General features: G+C 38.5%; 1 protein-coding gene across 1 annotated transcript in view; it reads left to right on the top strand.

Annotated features, from left to right (window-relative positions):
• LOC126249769 (O-glucosyltransferase rumi homolog) overlaps window positions 1-22,020 on the top strand; it is a 175,369-nt gene extending 153,349 nt beyond the window's left edge. Inside the window, exon 6 of the mRNA XM_049951456.1 lies at window positions 21,717-22,020. Coding sequence (XP_049807413.1) covers window positions 21,717-21,906 — 190 coding nt within the window. The 3' untranslated portion in view covers window positions 21,907-22,020. The remainder of the gene's footprint in view (window positions 1-21,716) is intronic.
• Window positions 22,021-23,496: the final 1,476 nt, after the last annotated feature.

The raw sequence follows: 23,496 nt of genomic DNA, 5'->3' as shown, positions 1-23,496 counted from the left end.
TACAGGGTGTTACAAAAAGGTACGGCCAAACTTTCAGGAAACATTCCTCACACACAAATAAAGAAAATATGTTATGTGGACATGTGTCCGGAAACGCTTAATTTCCATGTTAGAGCTCATTTTAGTTTCGTCAGTATGTACTGTACTTCCTCGATTCACCGCCAGTTGGTCCAATTGAAGGAAGGTAATGTTGACTTCGGTGCTTGTGTTGACATGGGGGCATTTGAAAGCTCTTGTCTACGCAATCCCGTACCAAATGTAGAGACTCTTCATGCTCGTATTGTGGACGGCTGTGATACAATACGCCATTCTCCAGGGCTGCATCAGCGCATCAGGGATTCCATGCGACGGAGGGTGGATGCATGTATCCTCGCTAACGGAGGACATTTTGAACATTTCCTGTAACAAAGTGTTTGAAGTCACGCTGGTACGTTCTGTTGCTGTGTGTTTCCATTTCATGATTAATGTGATTTGAAGAGAAGTAATAAAATGAGCTCTAACATGGAAAGTAAGCGTTTCCGGACACATGTCCACATAACATATTTTCTTTCTTTGTGTGTGAGGAATGTTTCCTGAAAGTTTGGGCGTAGCTTTTTTGTAACACCCTGTAGTTGTGTAATTAGGCCCAGCCTTCGTGATGAATTACGTAATTAAGATCGATATTTACGCCAGTTTCCCGACCAAAATAACTAATATAAGCTTCAACTGCTTGGGGTTTGGTGATGATCTTGTTCTCCTAGTCAACAATGTTCAAGAAACGAGGCAACAGGTTAAATCACTAGAGGAAATACCACAGAAAAATGGCCTCGGAGTATCATTTGAAAAAACAAAGATTATGCAACTGACCTACCACTTGGAAACAAAATTACAATAGGAGAACAAGAAATAAAAATTGTTGATAAGTTTAAATATTTGAGTGAAATCATAACTTGCAATCTAAATGAGAAACCGTCATGGCAAAATAGAATAAAAACTGAACAACACATACAACAAGAAAGCCTATCCACAGATGCAAAACTTCCTCTCCCGCATCTGGGCAGTTTCCATGTGTTGAGGGTGCACTTAGGCCTTCCATCCAGTAGATTGAAGGTTCGAGTCCCGGAAAGGGCACAGCCATTTATAAATTCCCGTGAATTTCAAATGTGTCTGGTGATTTAATTGCGTTAGGGGGGTACAATAATGCTTTCCACCTAGGAGGACCAGGGTTGGAGTCTCGGAAAGGTCACCGCCATTTTTAATTTCCCGTCAATTCCAAGCACCTTTGGTGGTTTAATTGTGTTAGAGGGGTGCACTTGGGCTTTGTGCCCATGAGGACCAGGGTTCGAGTCCCTGAAAGGGAACCACCAATTTTACTTTCCCACCAATTCCCGAAGGGGGGGGGGGTGTGGTAGGATGTCAGCACAGCCCTGGGACAAAGAAATTCCCGCCAAAGTTCGAAATTCGCGTCAAAATTCAAAATATCCGCCAATAGGGTAGGTTGCTGGAGGGGGAGGAGGGGGCTTGGGCACAGATGCAGCTGAGAAAACTCGTGACGTCATCTCGGTGTGAGGATGGGCATGGTCGGGGGTGGGTTCTGGCGGGGGTGATTAATTGATCAATTTCATTACTTTGCATATCAGTTTGATATCAAAGGTGTGCTCGTGCAACCAACTCCATACTACTCACCTTTGGTATGTTTTGGAACGCTGACTTAATGCCAGGCCTCACGGACCAGCATCAATATCTCTCCTGATTGCAGCACTCCGTGAAGAATGGGCTGCCATTCCCAAAAAAACTTTTCAACACCTGATTGAACGTATGCCTGTGAGAGTGGAAGCTGTCATCAAGGCTATGGGTGGGCCAACACCATATTGAATTCCAGCGTTACCGATGGAGTGCGCCACGATCTTGTAAGTCATTTTCAGGCAGGATACTTTTGATCACATAGTGTATTTTGAGCAGTATTGTTCTCTTAGGTGATAACGCGGTTTCTTTTCAACTGATGATTTGCACAGCTACAGGAACACAACTTAGGGTATCTCTTAGTCAAAACACTTATGCATTGGTATCAGACAGAAAGATTGACCTGGCTCAGATTGTGTGGAGTTTGTTTTTAATCCTTTTCCTGCTTACACAATGAACTCTATTCAGGAAATATGTGAACGTCGTTGGTTAAGATGTTTTAAGAAGAAACTAAATTCCTTCACCTCTGACAACGATAAAAGAAATCTTCGTAACGGTAATAAGTAACGGTTTGTGAATCGATTGCTGGCCGCATTTTACCGCATTTCGCTTGTTGTAAGGGAAAAAATGGAGAAAAAAATATCTCCCGGAAGGAAAGGAAGAACGAAATTAAACTTCCAATGTGAGTTTATTTCAGTGATCACAAAAACAAGTGAAACGAACAATGAAGTTGGCAGTATGGACACACTGCTGGTACCAGTATGATGTTCCACTACCTGGCGTCTGAAATGGCGCAGGGTCGGTTCAGCTCAGGTCTATACATAACTGGGAGCTACCGTACTATTAAGTCCTGCAATCCATTTGCATTTTCTGGTGAGAAAGGATATTGGCAAACAGTCTTAGCTACATTGGATTACTGAAGCCGGTGCTCTGCAGAGTTAGAATTTCAGGTTAGCAACAAATTGTAAGGTCACGGGGTCGGATGTGAGCTTTGCAACTGTGCAATATTTTTCTACTTTTTTGAAATGGATACTAGATTTACTCTAATTCCACGAAAATGTGAACTTTAACCACTTAACATACTAAAATTTGAGTTTATTGAAACGAGAACATTGATCTTCTACAGTATTTTCTTCATTATACTATTTGAAACCGATTACGTCGACCATGTCATCTGGAAAGAATGACCGTGACATTTAACGGAGGACATTAACATCCCTTGGTTTTTGAAGTGGGAATTACCGCCAGTTTTAGCATTATGTGTCGTTGCTAAGCCGAAGCAAATGAAGTAATGCAGTATGATTTCTGATATAAAGTAACGTCTTCATCGATTAATTTAGTTTTAATGTAATCAACGAATAATTGGAGATGTCCGATAGTAACGTGAAAAGTATTCCGTAGACACGGAAAGACTATATACATCTTCTTCTTCTTTACACGTGGCTAAGGCCTTATCGACCATACACCTGCTCTACGAGCCTCTTCCAATTATTTCTATCCAGGGAAATTGTTGTCCAATCAGAGTTGATGCCCATCCTAGCTGCATCTTCCCGGATATTCTCCATCCACCTAATTCGAGGTCTTCCTCTTCTTCTCTTTCCTTCTAATTTCTTAGTGGATGCTATTTTGGGTAGTCTGTTCTCCGGCATCCTTGCTACATGACCAGCCCAGTTCAGTCTTCTTTTCTTTAACATATCCACAATGGTACTATGTTTGTACAGCTCCCGTAGTTCTTCATTTTTCCTTATCCTCCACTCCATGACATTTTCATCGAAGATTGGTCCAAATATTTTTCTTAGTATTTTTCTTTCAAATATCAACAGTTTTTCTTCATCTTTTTTCCTGAATGTAATAGCTTCACATCCATATAATGCTACTGGTACAATAGTTGACTGATAAAAACGGATTTTGAATTCAGTACTAAGTGATCTCATCCTTAAAATTTTGATACAGCTGTAAAAAGTTCTATTAGCTGCTGCTAGACGGGCGTCTATTTCTATTTCTGCTCTATTGTCTCTGCTAAAAAGACTCCCTAAGTACTTGAAGTGGTCAACTGCCTTGAAAGTGAGACTATTTACGGTCAGTGGTGTATTCTTTTGGAGTTTTTTACTTATGACTAGATATTCTGTCTTTTCTTCATTCACATGAAGTCCAGCTTTCTCAGCTATTTTGTAATAATTTTGCATCATCCTGATTAATTCAGCTTTTGAAGTGCTTATTAAGGCTACATCATCTGCATAAGCAAGTCTAGTAATGTTCTGTCCCTGCAGTTGGATCCCTTGTGGATTAGTTTTGGTGAATTCTCTATCAATCTTCTCTAAGATAATATTAAATAGAATAGGTGAGATGGCATCCCCTTGTCTCAGTCCAGTGTACACCTTAAAATTTTCAGTCTCTCCTGCAGGTGTCTTAACTTTGCATATTGTTTCTTCCAAACACATTTTAACTAATTTGATTAATTTTAATGGTATTTCAAATTCTTTCATGGTGTTTAAGAGTGTCTGTCGGTGTATGCTATCATAGGCCTTCTTGAAGTCTATAAATAGAATATGGATATCTACATTAAATTCCCATGCCTTCTCATTTATTTGTCTCAATGTGAATAAGTGATCCAAAGTGGATCTGTTAGTGCGGAAACCACATTGGTAGTCCCCAATCAGTTCTTCGGTTATGGGAATCAGTCTGTGTAGTATACACATCGACAAAATTTTATACGTGACATCGAGTAGGGCAATTCCTCTGTAGTTATCACAGACAAGGGGATCATTCTTCTTAAAGATGGGGCATATAATTGCAGTTTTCCAATCGGCCGGTATGTTTTCTGTCTCCCAAATTGTTTCAATTAAGGAATGTAATTCTATTTCCAATTGTGGTCCTCCATTTTTTAAAAGCTCAGCATATACCTGGTCTTCCCCACAGGCCTTGTTGTTCTTTAATTTCTTTATTGTTTGTCTTATTTCATTTACTGATGGTGTGGTGACTTGTATATCAACTGTATCTGGTTCTTCAAATGTAAAGTAATATTGTGGATCATTGCAGTTGAGGAGCTGTGTAAAGTATGTCTTCCATGTTTCTTGAATGTCATTCTTGTTTGTAAGTATTTTCCCATTATGGTCCTTTATAAACTGTTCCCTTTTAGTGAATTTTCCCAAGGACTTTTTTATATTCTGGTACATCTGCCTTGCTCTGTGATGCTTGAAATCATCCTCCGCTTCTCTTACCATGTTGTTGTAGTGTTTTCTCTTCTCTTGTCTTAGAGTTCATTGTGTTTCCTTGCGGATTTTATAGTATCTCTCCTTTAGTGTAATATTGTCCATGTCTTGTAACCATGCCTTCCTCGCATTTTGCCTCTCCAGTACTCTTTCTTGGCACTTTATATTAAACCAGATTTTGTTAGTTCGTTTTCTTTTACCTATAGTTTTGGAAGCTACATCTTGAATACTGTTTCTGAGGTGTCTCCATCTACTTTCCACGTCTTGCTGGTCACTATGTGTCAGTCTAGATTCCGATAGGTTAATTTCCATTTCTTTCCTAAAGTTTTCTTTTATTTTTTCTTCTGCCAGATTTTCTACATCGTACCTTTTAATTTCAACCCTATTTGTGCTTTGTTTCTTTTTTAGCTTTATTTTCATTTGGGCTATGATTAACATATGATCTGTCTCACAATCTGCTCCCCTAAAAGTTCTAACGTCTTTAATACTGTTTTGAAATCGTCTTTGGATGGCGACATGGTCAATCTGGTTCACTACTTTTCCATCTGGTGATATCCATGACCCTAAATGAATGCGTTTGTGTTGGAATTTTGTGCTGCTTAATGTGAGACCATTTGCCATTGCAAAGTTTATGAGTCGCACACCATTCTCTGAACTTTCATCATGTAAGCTGTAATTCCCAATGGTTGGTTTGTAGATTTCTTCTTTTCCTACTTTGGCATTAAAGTCTCCTAACACTATTGTTACGTTATGTCTACTTATTGAATTATATGTCTGTTCCAGTTGACTATATACATCGTGTAACAAAATTAATGGATCACTTTTTCGGAACCCCATACTTGTCTCGCATTGCGACGGCAAAGTTTGAAATGTGACGTAAAGGTGCGTAGAACCTTCCTCTGTAATGGAGCAGTAGCATGGCGCCCTGTGACATCACCATCGCACTCGACGATGTTTCAGACGGCAAGGTTTCCGCACGTGCGAAAGAAAGGCCACAGCTCAGAAGTTCGTGTCAGGTGTAAGGTGAGTTAATTAAGTCATATTGGCACCAAATCTCCCCAGCACCACCGAGTACGTGTCAGACGATCAGAAGGTCATCACAGCCCCTCTTACCCACATTTCGACCCTCCTTTTGACATCTCTACGATTTGAGAACAGAACCGTGACACTTGGCACTAAAATCACGCGGTTTTCTCATCAGTGGACGAGAAAAACGTCTCAGACACACCACTGCTCAGAATCACCGTAAAAAGGCCTCAGGGAGTCACATAAACGGCGTCAATGAAACCACCCTTTTCGCTCAGGTATTGATTCCCACAGATTTTGCGGTCAAAAACGACAGTTTGCAGTGTGACGAGCAACAGGAAGATGTTCTAACGGCCGCATCGCCACGGAACGCGATCGCATCCCTTTGGAGTACAGCGTGACAGCAATTTTTTCTCTCATGTACAGGTTGAAACCACTAGGTACATTCAAAACCATTTTTAGACGATCCAAAGCAGCAAAATGTCCTTATGCTGTTCCAGCCCTCCTGTTTTTTGCCTTCCTGTGATCACAGGGGAATCCAACATCAACATGTGTGTGAATAAAACAGCAAAGGGTTCCTGTAAGACCCTCCAGTTTGGCAACACCCTCGGTGCCACCTACACACATTACAAATTTACCTGTCCGAAACTTCGACACCAATACAGCCTGGTGCCTGCTCTAGCACCTAAGAGTCAGGCAGCCCTTTCGACACCGCTCGTCTACCTTCGAGCGGCAGAGCAGCCGCCAGGCCCAAGTGGTGTCGAAGCTCCTGACAGGTATATTTGTAACATGCCCAATAAAGATGTGTGAGTGGCACTGAGGGTATTGTCAAACTGGAGGGTCTCAGAGAGACCCTATGGCACTTTATGCATGCACGTGTTAATGTTGCACTCTTCCTGGATCACACCACAGGAGGGAGGAAAATGGGAGGGATGCAAAAGAGTAAGTACCCTTGGTCGCTTTGGATCGTCTTCAGATTTCATCGAACGGTTTTGAACAGTATGTAGTAGTTCCGACCTGCACACGAAAGCAAAAATTACAGTCGCACTGCACTCCAAATGGGTACGGTCGTGTTCAGCAGGAATGCAACTTTACAGTGTTGTTAGAGAAGAGCTGAAACGTCTGAGGGTGTTAGCAGTGCCAAAGTTTCTCGAGAATATCTTCCTGTTAATCACTGCTCTGCAAACTGTCAAAATGTGTGGGAATCGATGCCCGAGAAAAATGGGTCGTTTTGTTGACACCCTATAGGCCACTCCCTGAGGCCTTTTCATGTCAGTTCTTAGTGGCAGAGTGTCTGAACATTTTCCTCGGCCACCGATAAGAAAACCGTGTGGTTTTGGTGCCAGATGTCCTGTTCTGACCTCTGTTGCAGATGTGTCAGAACGCGTTAAATGTGGGTAAAAGAGGCTCTGATGACCTTACCCTGGTGTGAGACGTCCACAGTGGTGTCGGGCAGATCTGTATTGAATTTTGGTATGAATATGGCATCATTAACCTACCTTACATCTCACGTGAACGTCTGAGCTGCAGCTCATTTCCACGTGTCGACACCTTGCCGTTTGAAGCATTGTTGAGTCTGAGGTTGACATCTCGGGTCATCGCACTTTTTCGCTATTGCGGAGGAAGGTTTTTAAACAGATCAGTAACAAAAAGTGTGTTGTGTCACTTACAGTTAAAACAAATGCACAAATAATTATTAATGAATCATGAGTACAGTGAATTGCTGGTAATACCCAGTTAATGTTGAGGTTCCCTTAGAGCACTTGCTGCTGTTAATAACCTTTTTTTTTTAGTTCAACAAGTAGTTTGTGCAAAACCACTCACCTAGGGAATGACATTTACCAGGTGTGAGGAAAACATTTGAGAGAGCAAAAATATTTAAAACTTTCATAGAAACGGAGGAGTCCAGTACTTGTCTCAAAATCTCTTATTCATAACGATATTTAATTTTGCCTAAAGATTACTGTATGATTTTTGTGACAGAGTGGGTTGTCTCAGATTATAATAAATCTGGTAATGCTTTTTAAATGAGATGTATTCTAATAAAGTTAAGTTTGCAATTGTCTCATCTTTAATAACATGTTTCCTAGTATTTACATATCATGGCATTATTTTACATTCGGATTGAAGTAAGAGAGGCAGTATGCCACACGAAGTGGAGGATTGGGTTAGATGGGGAGGGGAGGGAAGGGATGTGGGAGAGGTAGAACAGAGGAAGAGGGAGATGATGGGGTGAAAATTGTGAGTGTAGATTAATGGAGTAAAGTGAAAGTTACGGGGGTAGGGACTTGTGGAGGTTGCCACCAGGAAGAGTGCAGGTTCGAAAGATGTTTTATAATAATATCCATCTATATAACTCAAAGAAGTTGGTATTAAGTAGGAGGATCCAGATGACATGGGTTGTGAAGCATTCGCAGAAGTTGAGCGTGGTATGCTCACCAACATGTTCAGTCACATTTCGGCAATGGAGATGATGGACAGCTGGTTGGTTATATTAGATTAATACAATTTTTTTTTTTTAGTTGTAAGATTACTAATTTATACCTAGAAGTTCATATATTGAGTAGAAGCAGTTGCCATTCAGAAATTTTTTAAATTTGTTTTTAAGTGTTAGTTGGCTATCTGTCAGACTTTTGATGCTATTTGCTAAGTGACCAAAGATATTTGTGGCAGCATATTCACCACCTTTCTGTACCAAACTTAGATTTAACCCAAAGTAGTGAAGCTCAGCCTTTCTCCTAGTGTTGTAGCTCTGCAAATTGCTATTGCCTTTGAATTGTGTTGGGTTATTATTATTATTATTATTATTATTATTATTATTATTATTATTATTATTATTATTACTTTTATTTTATGGCCTTCGTTGGACCATTCTAGTCACTTAGACAAAAGTTTATCTGGGTTTTGTTATTCTGTAATACAATACAGTTCAAAAATAATACAATAAGACAATTCAATAGTGTAGTGATTATACAGGGGTTATTATAATTTATTATTATATGAAGGGTGTTTTGCACTTCTGTCTGCCCAACACTTCTCCATTTTACAGATGTATTCTTTCCTTTTTTTTTGTACAAGATCACTCTTTGTGTAGCCCTGTTATTGATCTTTGTTTTTAGTCTGGTTTGTGTGTCTTGCAGTATTCTTGTTTTCTCTGTTCTGTTTTTTGTAATTTGGAGTTCTCTTATAAATTCATTAATTTCTGTGATCTATTTAATGTTGCTCTTATTATTCCACAATTTTTCTACTATTCCCTTATTAATTCTGTTTTCTGGTGTTCTCATCAGATCTCAAGAGAATGAGATGCACTTGTTCCTGTTTGTGCTCATTATTAGTTCTGATTTCTTGTACACTGTTTCATTTGAAGGTATTCTCCAGTGCTCATTGTTTAGTTATGCACATCCTAATTATTCTTTGTCTATATTTAGTATTTTGTCAGTTTCTGCTGTATTAACTGTTTTCAAGACCGTTTCAGCTGCGTAAATTAATTCTGGGTGTGTAACTACTTTATAATGTTTTAGTTTTGCATCTGTGGATAGGCTTTCTTGTTGTATGTGTTTTTGGTAATGTAATTTGCATTTTTCAGTTTTTTATTCTATTTTGCCATGATGGTTTCTCATTTAGATTGCAAGTTATGATTTCACTCAAATATTTAAACTTATCAACAATTTTTATTTCTTGTTCTTCTATTGTAATTTTGTTTCCAAGTGGTAGGTCAGTTAGCATAATCTTTGTTTTTTCAAATTATACTCCGAGGCCATTTTTCTGTGGTATTTCCTCTAGTGATTTAACCTGTTCCCTCGTTTCTTGAACATTGTTGACTAGGAGAACAAGATCATCACCAAACCCCAAGCAGTTGAAGCTTATATTATTTTTAGCACTTCCAATTTTATGTTCTTTGGGTTATCCTTGTACCATTTCTCATTATGTATTCCAGTGCACAGTTGAGCAGTAATGGTGGTAGGCAGTCACCTTGTCTTAAGTCTGTTTTTATAAGGAATGGTTCAGAAATGTCTTCTCAAAACATTGCTTTTGATTTGGTGTTGGTTATAATAAGTCCTTGTAATTTAATTAGTTTTGGGTGGAGTCCTAGATTCCTTAAAATTTTTAGCACTGAAGGTCTACGCCTTCTTAAAATCTACAAATGTTATTGCAAGAGGTTTGTTCCATTTCATGTAGTATGCCATAATCAGTTTGAAACTAATGATTTGCTCTGCACAGATTCTTTTTATTTATTTATTTATTTATTGTTCTGTGGGACCAAATTAAGGAGAAGTCTCCATGGTCATGGAACAAGTCAATACATGAAATTATAACACAATAGTAGAAACAGATAAAATGAAATATAAGTAACATATTCAGGCGACAATTCGTAAGTTTAAATAAGGAAAATCAACAATGTAACACTGGAATTTGCTTAATTTTTCAGCTCTTCCAGGAGCTCCTCGACAGAATAGGAGGAGTGAGCCATGAGGAAACTCTTCAGTTTAGACTTAAAAGTGTTTGGGCTACTGATAAGATTTTTTAGTTCTTGTGGTAGCTTATTGAAAATGGATGCAGCAGAATACTGCACTCCTTTCTGCACAAGAGTCAAGGAAGTGCATTCCACATGCATATTCGATTTCTGCCTAGTATTAACTGAGTGAAAGCTGCTAACTCTTGGGAATAAGCTAATATTGCTAATAACAAATGACATTAAAGGAAATATATACTGTGAGGGAAATGTCAGAATTCCCAGATTATTGAATAGGGGTCGACAAGGGGTTCCGAACTTACACCACACATAGCTTGAACAGCCCGTTTTTGAGCCAAAAATACCCTTTTTGAATCAGAAGAATTACCCCAAAAAATAATACCGTATGACATAAGCGTATGAAAATATGCGAAGTAGACTACTTTTCGTGTTGAACTGTCACTTATTTCAGATACTGTTCTAATGGTAAATAAAGCAGCTTTTAGTTTCTGTACAAGATCCTGAACATGGGCTTTCCACAATAGCTTACTATCTATCCGAACACCTAGGAACTTGAACTATTCCGTCTCACTTATAATATGCCCATTCTGTCTGATCAAAATATCGGTTCTTGTTGAATTGTGAGTTAGAAACTATTACAACTGAGTCTTACTGTGATTTAGCATCAAATTATTTTCCACAAGCCACGAACTTATTTCATGAACTACATTATTTGATACTGTTTCAATATTACACACAAGATCCTTCACTAGCAAGCTGGTGTCATCAGCAAACAGAAATATTTTTGAATCACCTGTAATACTAGAAGGCATATCATTTATATAAATAAGAAACAGCAGTGGCCCCAGCACCGACTCTTGGGGAACGCCCCACATAACAGTGCCCCATTGGGACTGAACATCACTACCACTCTAAATATTGCGGAGAATAACCTTCTCCTTTCTGTTCTTAAAGTAAGAGGCGAACCAGTTGTAAGCTACTCCCCTTACTACATAATGGTCCAACCTGCAGTCATACTTTGTGGTCAACACAGTCAAAAGTCTTCGTTAAATGAAAGAAAACACCTAGCATTCGCAAACTTTCATTTAATCCGTCCAAAACCTCACAGAGAAAAGAGAATATAGCATTTTCAGTTGTTAAACCATTTGTATAACCAAACTGTACATTTGACAGCAAATTATGTGAATTTAAATGCTCCAGTAACCTTGTATATACAACCCTCTCGATAACTTTAGCAAACACCGATGGCATAGAAATAGGTCTATAATTGTCAACATTATCCCTGTCTCCCTTTTTATAAAGTGGCTTCACTACCGAGTACGTTAATCGCTCAGGAAACCGACCACTCCTAAAGGAAAAGTTACAGATATGGCTAAGTACTGGGCTGACATACATAGAACAATACTTCAGTATTCTGCTAGATACCCCATCATATCCATGAGAGTTCTTGGTCTTTAGTGATTTAATTATTAACTCAATCTCCCTCTTGTCAGTATCATGGAGGAGCATTTCAGGTAACAGTCTCTGAACACTTTTTTCTACAAGCGCTATATGATTCTCTGTTGGGACTAGGTTTCTATTTAGTTCACCTGCTATATTCAGAAAGTGATTATTAAATACTGTACATATATGCGACTTATCAGTAACATGGACATTCCCACTACGCACTGATTCTATATCCTTGACCTGTCTCTGCAGACCAGCCATTTCCTTTACGACTGACCATATGGTTTTAATTTTATCCTGAGACTTAGCTATTCTATCTGCATACCACATACGTTTTGCCTTCCTAATAACTGTTTTAAGCACCTTACAATACTGTTTGTAATGGGCTGCTGCATTTAGATTTTGACTATTTCTAACGTTTTGATATAATTGCCACTTTGTTCTACAGGATATTCTTATCCCTCTAGTCAGCCACCCAGGCTGCCTGTTTGTGCTAGTACCCCATTTTGAACGTTCTAACGTTCTGAAACCTCCTTGGTATTCCCCTAACTTCTGTTCTAGTTGTTACTTGATTCTTCCATATAGAATCTTGGATAAAACCTCGTATGTGCAGTGTAGGAGAGAGATTCCTGTGTAGTTGTCTGCTTGCTCTTATGCCCCTTCTTGTGTAGTGGGCATATGATGGCCACAGTTCACTGTCCAGAGAATTGTTCTGTTACCTAAATTTTTGTTAGTAGCCTTGTGTAAGGGGGTTATTAATAACAAATTTCATAAGTGAATATATGTATTGCAAAGCTACTGTGAATATCCCTAGTCCCTTAAATAAGTGTGTGCAATATGACTTGGCTGAGCTCTAGCTGTTATTCTGATTACACACTTTTGTGCAATGAATATTTTTTTTCGTTAATGATGAATTAACCCAAAATATGATATCATACAAAAGCAGTGAATGAAAATTGGAGTAGTAAACTGATTTATGTGTATGTTTATTGCCAAAGTTTGCAATAACTCTAATAGCATAAGTAGTTGAACTCGGTTGTTTCAGCAGATCGTCAGTGTGTTGCTTCCAATTCAATCTCTCATCACTGCACACACCAAAAAATTTGGAATGTTCTGCCTCAGCTATAGACTTCTGTTCGTGCTATATTTATTAAAAGTGTTGTGTGATATACTGTACACAAATGTATGTACCGCATTTTTTTTAAATTTTTCGAGAGTCCATTTACAGAGAACCACTTAATAATTTTCTGGAAGACATTCTTTACAATTTTTTCAGCTAATTTTTGTTTGTTGGGTGTGATTACTGAAGTTGTATCATCAACAAAAAGAACTAACTTCACATCTTTCTGAATATAGAGAGGCAACTCATTAACATATATTAAGAACAATAAGGGACCCAAGTTTGAACTTTATGGGGCCTCATTCTTGATACTTCCCCAGTGTGAGGAATCTGTCAATTTTTGCACATTATGTGAGTTGTTTATTCCAACTTTCTGTAATCTTCCAGTTAAATATGAATTAAACACTGTCCGCTTAAAAGGCTGTGTGAGAGCTAAGGCGGAGTTGAGGCATCCCAACCTCTGATAGGGAAGGATATGCCTATGTATGACTAGAATAAAATTATTAAAAGACTCTCAGTTTACTTCTTGCATTAAATCTGGGTACAATCTTGAATTTTCAATGAAATCCTTCCTTGCCTTCATCATAAACGAACAGTAGTTGCAGCTGCTGTTGGGGTGAATATTTATAGCTCATAGATGGCTTTTGATTGGCCAGCATATATCATTTTTATATTATGCTGACAGAGATTGTATCACCGTGTGCACTGGTGGTGCCAGAGGTCTTGTAAGAACATAAACAATTCAGCACATTTCTCTGAATCTTATCAGTGTCGAGAGATCGCTTCTGTGTGTCTCTGAGAATGTAACCTCTGTCCGAGTGAAAATTATTCTTGCACATTCTAATTCTACTGCTTCTTTAGTAAAAGAATCCTAGCATGAGAAAGCGTGCGTCAAGATTTTGGTTTTATTAAACATTAATGTGTGTTTATTTGTGGGACTGTGTTCAGAAACTGCTTATTTCTCAAATCCTTCCTGTTTAATGTGCCTTTGGTTCTCTGCACAGCTATTGGTAGTGGTACGATTAGACTGACAAATGTAGTTACTTCTGCACACACAAGGAATCTTGTAACTTTCAGGGATCCCGAGATCGAGACTGTCACTAACCGGATGCTGCATCTCCTTTTTCACAGGTGTTTGGGAAGTGGCTTCTATGCTGCTTCTTCCCAGTAACTTACCTATTTTTCTAGATGTGCAACAGAAAAACATCTCTCTTCTGGACTTGGTGGTGAAAATTCTGTGTGCCAATATATAAATCGGTGTTGGTTGCCCTGCAGTATACTGAGTTGCTGAGATGTCCATCTGATATTCATTAAATGGAAAGATCTAAAAGTAGAAACTTTCCTTCTCTTTCTGTTTCAACAGTAAACTGGATGTTTAAATGGATGCTATTCACATGATTGACAAACTGCTTCAGAGATTTGGTGCCATGTCATCAGACCATAAAATATCATTAACATATTGTTCACTCCAGTCGATTTTATGTTATGTTTAACTATAGAAAACTTGAGCTCAATCTCTCTGTCTTGGCAGTGTTGCAGAAAATCCAAATTGCTCCACACCTCATCAAGGTGGTTAGGGAAAATCTTGCACTGGATATTCCATGGGGATAGGACCCCATTTAGCAAGGGGTGTAGGAGCTGGTCTGGCACAACGATAGTCTAGATATTGTATGGATTAGGTGGGAGAAGTTGGGAAGGATTATCCTCATTTCAAAGCACCGTGAAAGGTAGTCGAAGTGCTAACAAAGGATGTGGTTCACTTCTGCACAATGTAGGATGTAACTGCAGTAATAATAGAAAACCATACAAAATTTATAGGTGTGTATGTTAAAACAAACTTGGATTGTAAATCACAAGTTTATTTCATTTTACATACACAGATTTATCAACTTAAGCTTTGCATGTGATATTAATGTTTTAATCCGCTATGTTAGTTAACTTTGCTTACTCTTTCATTAATGCCATACAGAATAATGTTTTAAGGTGTTATTTACATCAAGTTGCAAAATTATTATTATTATTATTATTACTACTACTACTACTACTACTACTACTACTACTAATACTACTAATGGTGCATACAGCCATAGTTCCTGTAAGCAAATGTTAAAGCATTTCAGTATATTAAGAACAGCCTCACAGTGTATTTACATCTTTATGGAGTTTATCATTAATAACTGCTGACAGTTCAAAAACAAGAACAACAGCACACATAACACTGGGAATCAAAATTTCCCTTGTCTGTTACAGAAAGGGGGGAAATTATGTAGTGATGCAAGTATTTCAGTACATCCAAAGTGAATTAAGGACATGGAGTACTTTTTAATGGTCAAAAAATCATTCTTGTAACATTATTAAATTCTATAGTGTTTCCTGATTACAATATACATTATTGGATTTAGAATGAAAACTAACCACTATTTACCAAATTTTAGAGTTAATTTCAATTACAAAAAACTCGCAAGACAACCGTCAAGTTTTTGTTTCCAGCAATTCTGTGTGCGATTTATTGTGTTTGTTGGTTTCAAGTATCTGCAAATGATCATCTTTACTCCTCTTTACTGCTGGAGTGGTTTGTTTACATCCTACTGGAATTTTGTTATACAGATTTTTCTTTTTGTAAATATTCACTAGTATGCTGTAAATACTAACAGTGCCACACATCAGTGAACTTGATAAAAGAAAATTAAGGGGTAATCAGTTTACAAACAGAGCAGTCCATACTATTGAGATCAACCCTCGTATCAGTTATTCGGGAAACAAACACGCACATGGCTTATCTCCCATCTGTGTAGTTCAGAAAATCTGGTGGTGGAGATAGGGATCCAGATGGCCCGGGTTGTGAAGCAGCCATTGAAATCGAGCATTTTATGCTTGGCTGCATGTTGTGCCAGTGGATGCTCAACTTTTTTCTTGGCCACAATTTGGCTGTGGCATTCATTCTGATGGACAGCTGGTTTGTTGTTCAGGGATTACATGCCAAATATTACCATGGACTGGAACAACTAAGCCATATCCTACTCCAGGGTTTTGATTATCCATCATGGTGTGGAATGAAGGACATCTTATCAAAGATGCTTCCCACCTCTCCAAAAGTAGTATTCCCTCACCAACCCAACCTGCATGATATCCTGGCTTGTCACAATGGCACTCTCACTCCCATTTCTACTCCCAACCCCTTCCCACAGGGATATGCTCACTGTAGAAGACCCAGGTTTAGTGATGTCCAGTCCACCCACCCAGCAGTTCCTACTCGAGTCACCTCACATGCTGCTTCTACCCCTTTAGAGGCAGGGCCACCTCTGAAAGCAGCCATGTCATAAACTAGGCCTGTTCAGGAGGTGGCTCATGCTCACTTGCCGTCTGGGTAGTGATTGCTCATGGAAAAATGTGCCTGTCAAATGTCATTATGTTGCGTGGGCAAAGTCCAAACTGTACTGTCTTCAGAGGAATGACTGTGTGTTACATTCATTATAGTCTTAGACACTAGTGTATATACCTGTACATAATAGTGCAGTGCTTTTAGTGGAGAGTACCTCTTCATAAATCTATGAGAAGTGGTGTTGTGACTGGGTTAGGAACTTCAAAGTGATGGTCAGACACACCATCATCAGTCTACAAGACATCAGTGCAAGATAGCTACCTACAGTTATATCTTTTAGGTATATAGTGCTACAGGCAGTTGCTTGTTAAATTTTGTAGTAAAATTAGTCTTATAGAATCATTAAAAAATATTTCCTCATTATAAATTTCCACAGGTTCACAGGTTTGCAACTATGATTAATAATTAGAATCCTTTGACATCCAGTGTTTTTATGTTTAACATGTGGATACAATAATCATGAGATATAAGTGGATGTCAATTTAAACTTCATCTGAAAATAACTTTCAGCATAAGGGGTTTTTGGCCCTGTAGACCACGTGCTGCATCAACGATCTGCTTCCACCGCCTTCTATCTCTCCCAGCCTCTCTCCACCCTGCGGAAATTCCTAATGCTGCGATATCCTTCTCTATGTCATCTTTCCACCTTGTACGAGGTCGGCCCAATGGTCTTGTTGCCTGGAGAGTTCCTTCAAATGCTTTCTTGGTGACTCTGTTGTTTTCCATTCTGGCCACATGTCCAGTCCATTGCAGTCTCCTACTTTTCAATTTCTGGATGATAGTGGGTTGCTTCATTAACTGATAAATTTCATTGTTCTTTCGAATTCTCCATACGCCATTCTCCAACACAGGTCCCAAGATTTTTCTCATCACTTTTCTTTCGAAAACATTCAGTTTTTCTCTTTCATTCTTTGTAAGTGCCCAGATATCTGAACCGTACAGTACTATGGGGCAGATAATAGTGTTGTATATATTCATCTTTGTGGTGACTGACAAAGCTTTATTTTTGAGTGGGTTGCTTAGAGAGTACAGACATTTTGACCCTGAGGCTATTCTTTCTTTTATATGCATTGTTATGGTCCAAGGTATTTAAACTGGAGAACTTCTCTGAATTTAGAATGTTGGTCAATTTCAAAGTAAGGATTTGGGTTTATGACTCGACCTATTTCCATATATTCGGTTTTCTCTTGGTTAATCAAAAGCCCGATTTTGCTGGCACTGTGCCTGAGAGATCTGTACATGTCTTTCAGTTCTTCTTCAGTTTCACTCAGTTGTATAGTAAACGTATATCATCTCCATAAGCCAGGAGTTTTACTTCACTGTGTTCCAATCAGAGACCATTGTATAGATGTAAATTACTCTACCGAACCACTTTCTCTAATGCAAGGTTAAAGAGGACACATGAAAGAGCATCTCCCTGTCGTAAGCCTCTTTTAATTGGAAAGGTGGGGGATATGGATCCTCTGAACTTCACTACTGCCTGGGAGCCATCCATGCACAGTTGTATCATCCTAATGATTTTACTGGGTATACTAAATTCTCGCAATGTGTTGTAGAGGCTACTTCTGTGGATGCTGTCATAGGCTCGCTGGAAGTCAATGAAGAGACAGTGGATGTTTTTGTTAAATTACCAGTATTTCTCAAACATCTGTCGTATAGTAAACAAATTATCAGTTATGGAACGGTTTGTTTGAAATCCAGCCTGGTAATCTTGAATAATGTTTTCTGCATAAGGTTTAAGTTTTTCCAGAATGGTCATTGACAGGAATTCATATGTTATGTTCAGCAAACTGATTCCTCTAGTTTTCCAATCTTCAGGCAGTGTTTCAGTTTTCCAGATCATTGTGATAAGGTTATAAATTTCTTTGTGTAGTTTTCTTCTACCCTCTTTTAACATCTCTGCTGATATCTGGTCCTCGCCTGCTGCCTTGTAGTTTTTGAGCTTTTGAATGGAGTGGGTCACTTCCTGTTCTGTGATTCCACATTCGTCATTATTAATGCTGTCACTCTCAGACATAGCGTAATTGAAGGTTATGTGTGGATCAGTGCAATTTAACATTTCTGAGAAATACTCTTTCCATCTTTCTAGGATACCTTCCAGCTGCATTTAGCATATTTTGATTTTTATCTTTTATGAATAGGTCTTCATTTTGATAACCTCTCTTACTTTTCTTTGTATACTGAAACAACTTCTTTGAGTTTCCATTCCTGCTTCTATAGGTTCTAGGACTCCAGTTAGATATTTCTTTTTCTCTGTTCATAGAACTCTTGCTGTTTCTCTTCTAACCGCATTGAACATCTCCCACCTGTCCTCACTCCCCTTATCATGCAGCCATAGCATCCTGGCTTCTTTCCTGCATTCTACTGCTCTCTGACACTTTTTGTTGAACCATTTCTGTTTCTTCGTTTTCTTTTCTTGCCCAGTGTTTTTTTTTTCCTGCATCTGTTACTGCAGTCTTTATTCTTTCCCAAGCCTTCTTGATACTGTTTTCCTCCTCAGCTTCTTGCAATGCTGTAAACCGGTTATTTATTTCAATCAGATAGGCTTCTTTAGCAGACAGTTCCTTTAGTCGTTTGATGTCTAAATTAGGTTTTGGTGTGGCTTTTGGTTGTTGATTCCAAATCAACTTAATTTTCATCTTTTCTGCCACTAGGAAATGATCTGAGCCAATTTCAGCTCCTCTGTACGTTCTGACATCTCTTATAAATGAAGTGAAACGTTGATCTGTCATAACATGGTCAATCTGATTTACTGTTTTGCCGTCTGGAGAGCACCATGTGAGGGAACATCCTCGAGCTAATTCTCATATTCTTTGATAGTGCAGAGTTGATCATTTTTAATCCATTTTCGTTTGTGGTCGAGTGCTTGCTATGTTTTCCTATTGTGGGGATGAACATGTCCTCTTTAATGGAAAAATAGGTAAAGCCCACTAAGATAATTCTCATATTTCTTGTTGGAATACTTTAGACTACTCTCTCTAATTCTTCATAGTACTTAGCTTTCTCATCCTCAGTTAAATCTTCAGTCAGTGCATGGACATTTATGAATGTTATATTGTACCACTGGTGTTTGATTGTTATGTAAGACATTCTATTGTTAATGGAATGGAATTCCTTTAGCCAATTAACAATCCTTTTCTTAACAGCAAAACCAGTACCAAATTCATGATGTTTTTCATCCCCCCCATAAAAAATGACACTATTGTCCTCCGTGTGTATCTCTTTTCCAAGCCACCTAACTTCCTGTAGAGCTACAATATCTGCTTTGTATGATTTTAGTTCAGATATCAAAGTTGCTGCTGCAGCTGGTTTATTAAGACTATGAACGTTCCATGTCCCTGATGTGAAGCAGTGTTTCTTGTTTCTATCACACAAATTCCAGTTCCATAGCCTATGTCTGTTTCCTTTGAATCCATTATCCGAGGCAAATCGTTGATGTGAACCAGTAGGTATAGAATCCCCTGGCCGCGTTATGAGCACTGTGCAGGTTAAGCTTGGCGATGGGGCTGCCACTTCACAGCTTCCAAGCTTGCTAAGTAACATTTTGGATTACCATTTCCTAGGCTGATTGCCTTTCCCAGGCTCCGAGCTCTGCCTGCCCCGTAGAGATGCCTTCCGCCTCTTCTACCATTGATATATATATATATATATATATATATATATACTCTTCCAGCATCCTTCCTCTTCACTGGTTTTGGTCCACCCTGGGTATTTTATTTGCCCGGTGCCCACCATATCTGGTGAGCATTCTCCTATCCGCTACCTGGGGAGGTGCCCGATGGCGGACCAGCAACTCCTCACAGGAGGACTAATATTTTACAAGGACTAATATTAGTGTTCGCAAAATAGATTCATTGACATTAGTTTATCCTTCCAAGCTGCCTTATTCTGATTCCTCTTCCCCTTCCCCCACTTTCTTCCCATTCCCCCACCATTGCTCGCTCACCCAAGCAGACCAGTAAACAGGCCTGTCATATACGAACTCTGCTGCAATCACTGCATGACATTTTATGTTGGTAAGATAACATGATGTCCACCATCACAAATGTCCACCAACAAAATGCATTTGAGAACAAAGTTGACCACACAGTGGTACAAGATGAAGCCAAGCACAACATGCTCAATTTCAATGACTGCTTCACCACCCACACCACCTGAATCCTTCACTCCATCATCAGCTTTTCTGAATTACGCAGATGGGAGTTATCCTTGCAACACGTTCTTTGCTCCTTTAATCCTCCTTTTCTCAATCTTTGTTATCCCACTGCCCCCACACCTCCAACCAACAGTTTCTCCTTCCTCTGTCCTGTCACCTCTCTCCACCAATCCATGTTTGTCACCTCCATTATGCACTACATTTCACCGGCTCCATTGTCCATATGTCACATGTCTAGCCTGTGCACCTGTCACCCCTCCCTCCTGCATTCATAGCCAGCAAACACAAGGGGCAGATTAATGAAGTTTGGTTGGTGGGGCAGTTGCCTAGAAGAGGAAGAAGGCCCAGGAGTCCTCTCCTTGACTGTTGAATGGAAAATTATAAGTGTAAAGCATGCTGCTATGGCAGATCGGGAAGCCCTGCTAGTATTTAGTGCCCATAATTCAAACACAGAGGAAGCACAGGTCACTAGTACAGGTAGTATGTTCTCTCAGGTACGCAATGTAAGATGGCTTGGGGAATACTGAATTAAATTACTAAATCCACTGACCAAGACTCTAAATTCGCATGCTTAACTTTACAAAAATTACCATTTGATTTTAGTTTAGTTTCAACTCTCAAAGGGGGTGATTGTCCCCTCCACCCTCCCCCTGTTTAACCGGCCCTTGCCGGACACCTGCTGCCTTCCTCTGAGGTGCTAGCTACCCACCCTCAACTCCTCTTCCTACCTCCCACCAATCTCTTACTCTACCCACCCCACACTAGTCCACATGCCAAAATGCAATCCCAGCATTGTGTGTTCAGCCAGCACGATGTAAGACTCTGTGTGGGGGCTGTGTGTGTGGGGGAGGGTGGTGGTGGATTGGATGTGCATGCTCTAGTTCAAGTTCAACACAGGATTTATACTGAAAGTTAGTAAGTTTTCTTTCTCTTTTCTCTGTGACTGTCGATGGCTCAATGCACCTGCTATTTGGTGAGGGGTCTCTTTTACTCCTAAATTATAAATATAAATTGTGTAATAGGTGAATACAAATTATAACAATACATACGAATGATCAACATGTATCCATATTTTCACTTGGAAAACAAGGTCTGGAGAACTTGAAAATAACTAAATCCTTAACTCAGTGGTAGTATATTATGGTCACAAATATTATGCTGGACTTTATTTTACATCTTTATTTAGCTAAATATAATTTTTGTTTCTTTTAAACAAGAGAGACTTTTCTATCTTTCAGAAATCTTCTGGAATTTGCAGAGAGTGAGCCAGATTTAATGAAAAATATAGCAGAGAGGGGTCACCAGTTCATAGTGAACAATCTAAGAATGAAAGATGTACTGTGTTACTGGGAAGCTTTAATGAAAAAGTATGCAAAATTATTGACATTTCAACCAAAGAGAAATAAGTCTCTGAAGGAAATAAAATGAATGTGTATATTCTTGCTGGTATCTTTGCAATTTTTGTAATATGTTCTCCAAATAGGGGAAGCCCTGAGCAGCAGACAAGCATGTAGAATATGCATTGCTTTTGGCACGTGTGTGTGTGTGTGGGGGGGGGGGGGGGGGCACATAGGTGCAAGCACACACACATTTTTTTAGCTCCAGTGAAAGTCTTTGTCTGAAATCTAATAAGCATTGCCACCTATTTTTATTTGCCTATCCAATGCTCAGTGCATTCTCTATTTGGTGAGTGACAAGTATTTGACGAGTAGTCATGTATCCTGTTATACATTTTATCTTCCATCCTGGATGTATTTTTTTTTGCAATTTTTGCTTTTCCTGTCTTGCAGTTTTTGTAATGCAATGTTAAGTGTCTAGCATGTTTTATTGTATTAGTAGCTTGTTACTTTTTGTGTAACAAGTTTAACATATCTACATGTTCCTATGTATAAGTTACTTTGATAGGTGTGTGAGATTCAGTTTGCAGTTTTGCATAAACTAGTTTGAAAGATATACATATTGCTGTCCACTGTGTATCCTTTATATTTCATGTAATAGAGTTAAACTGTATCATTCTTATTAGTCTAGTTGTTTGCCAACTAATACATACTTTAAAAAATGAATTTTCTCACAATGAAGTGGATATAATAGTTTTCCACTGTGTTCATGAAATGAATTGCTCTCTTGGGGTAATTGCATAATTTTTTTCCACATTATACACTATTGTTCAGAGACACATACACATTCTTTCATGTCCATTTTTCCAAAAACAACCAAGAAATGAGTGATGAGAATAGAAAGTAGATTTAGTATTGATAGAGGTCTGTAGGTTTTTAAAACTTAACTTAAACTCTGAATAAAATCTTAGAGGAATTAGTGTTTATAGTCACTTGTCAGTATGTTGAGTATTCAGTAACTGATGTTTAATACTAATAATTTATGTAAATGTGTTTATTGTTTCTTTAAACTGGACTAGAAGTTCTGCTCTCACTTTGTTATTCATTGACAGCACAGTTGCACACCACTACTCAGAAATGACATTTTCTAAATATATGTTATCATTCTCATGTATCAAATATAATGCATTATAAATACAAGGTGTTTAAAAAAGAATGGTGCAGTTTTAAAAATGAATAATAAGTAGATTTATTATTTTATGTTGTCAGACCTTACAGCATGAGCAGTGGCAGCTGTCCAAGTTTTTGATGCATTAATCACAATCCTTCAATATGTGCACACTTGGTCACATGACATGCGTTTACACAATAATTAAATTCTCCCCACGGGTCATTCTCATGAAAAAGAGGTCTTTTGACAAACAAGTTTTTTAAAAATAAAATGTATTAAAAACGTTTATTTAAAAAAAATCGTAGAATAATACGTATGTTATGAAACCGCATAATTTCTCCAGTTCAATAAATCATCTTGTGGCAGAAAAAAAATTATAAAGATTTTCCATTTTCACAGCCATGATAGTGTAGTTCGATGGACATGATATTTTGGTCTACAGACATCACTATAAATTAGATAATCACTTGCACCTCTTTTGTTAAATAAAAATGAGCTTAAACTTCAGTT

Source organism: Schistocerca nitens, chromosome 3 (genome assembly GCF_023898315.1).
Source record: "Schistocerca nitens isolate TAMUIC-IGC-003100 chromosome 3, iqSchNite1.1, whole genome shotgun sequence".
Lineage (NCBI taxonomy): Eukaryota > Metazoa > Arthropoda > Insecta > Orthoptera > Acrididae > Schistocerca > Schistocerca nitens.
Note: the sequence above shows the minus strand (reverse complement) of the source record. Positions and strands in the feature narration are given on the sequence as shown.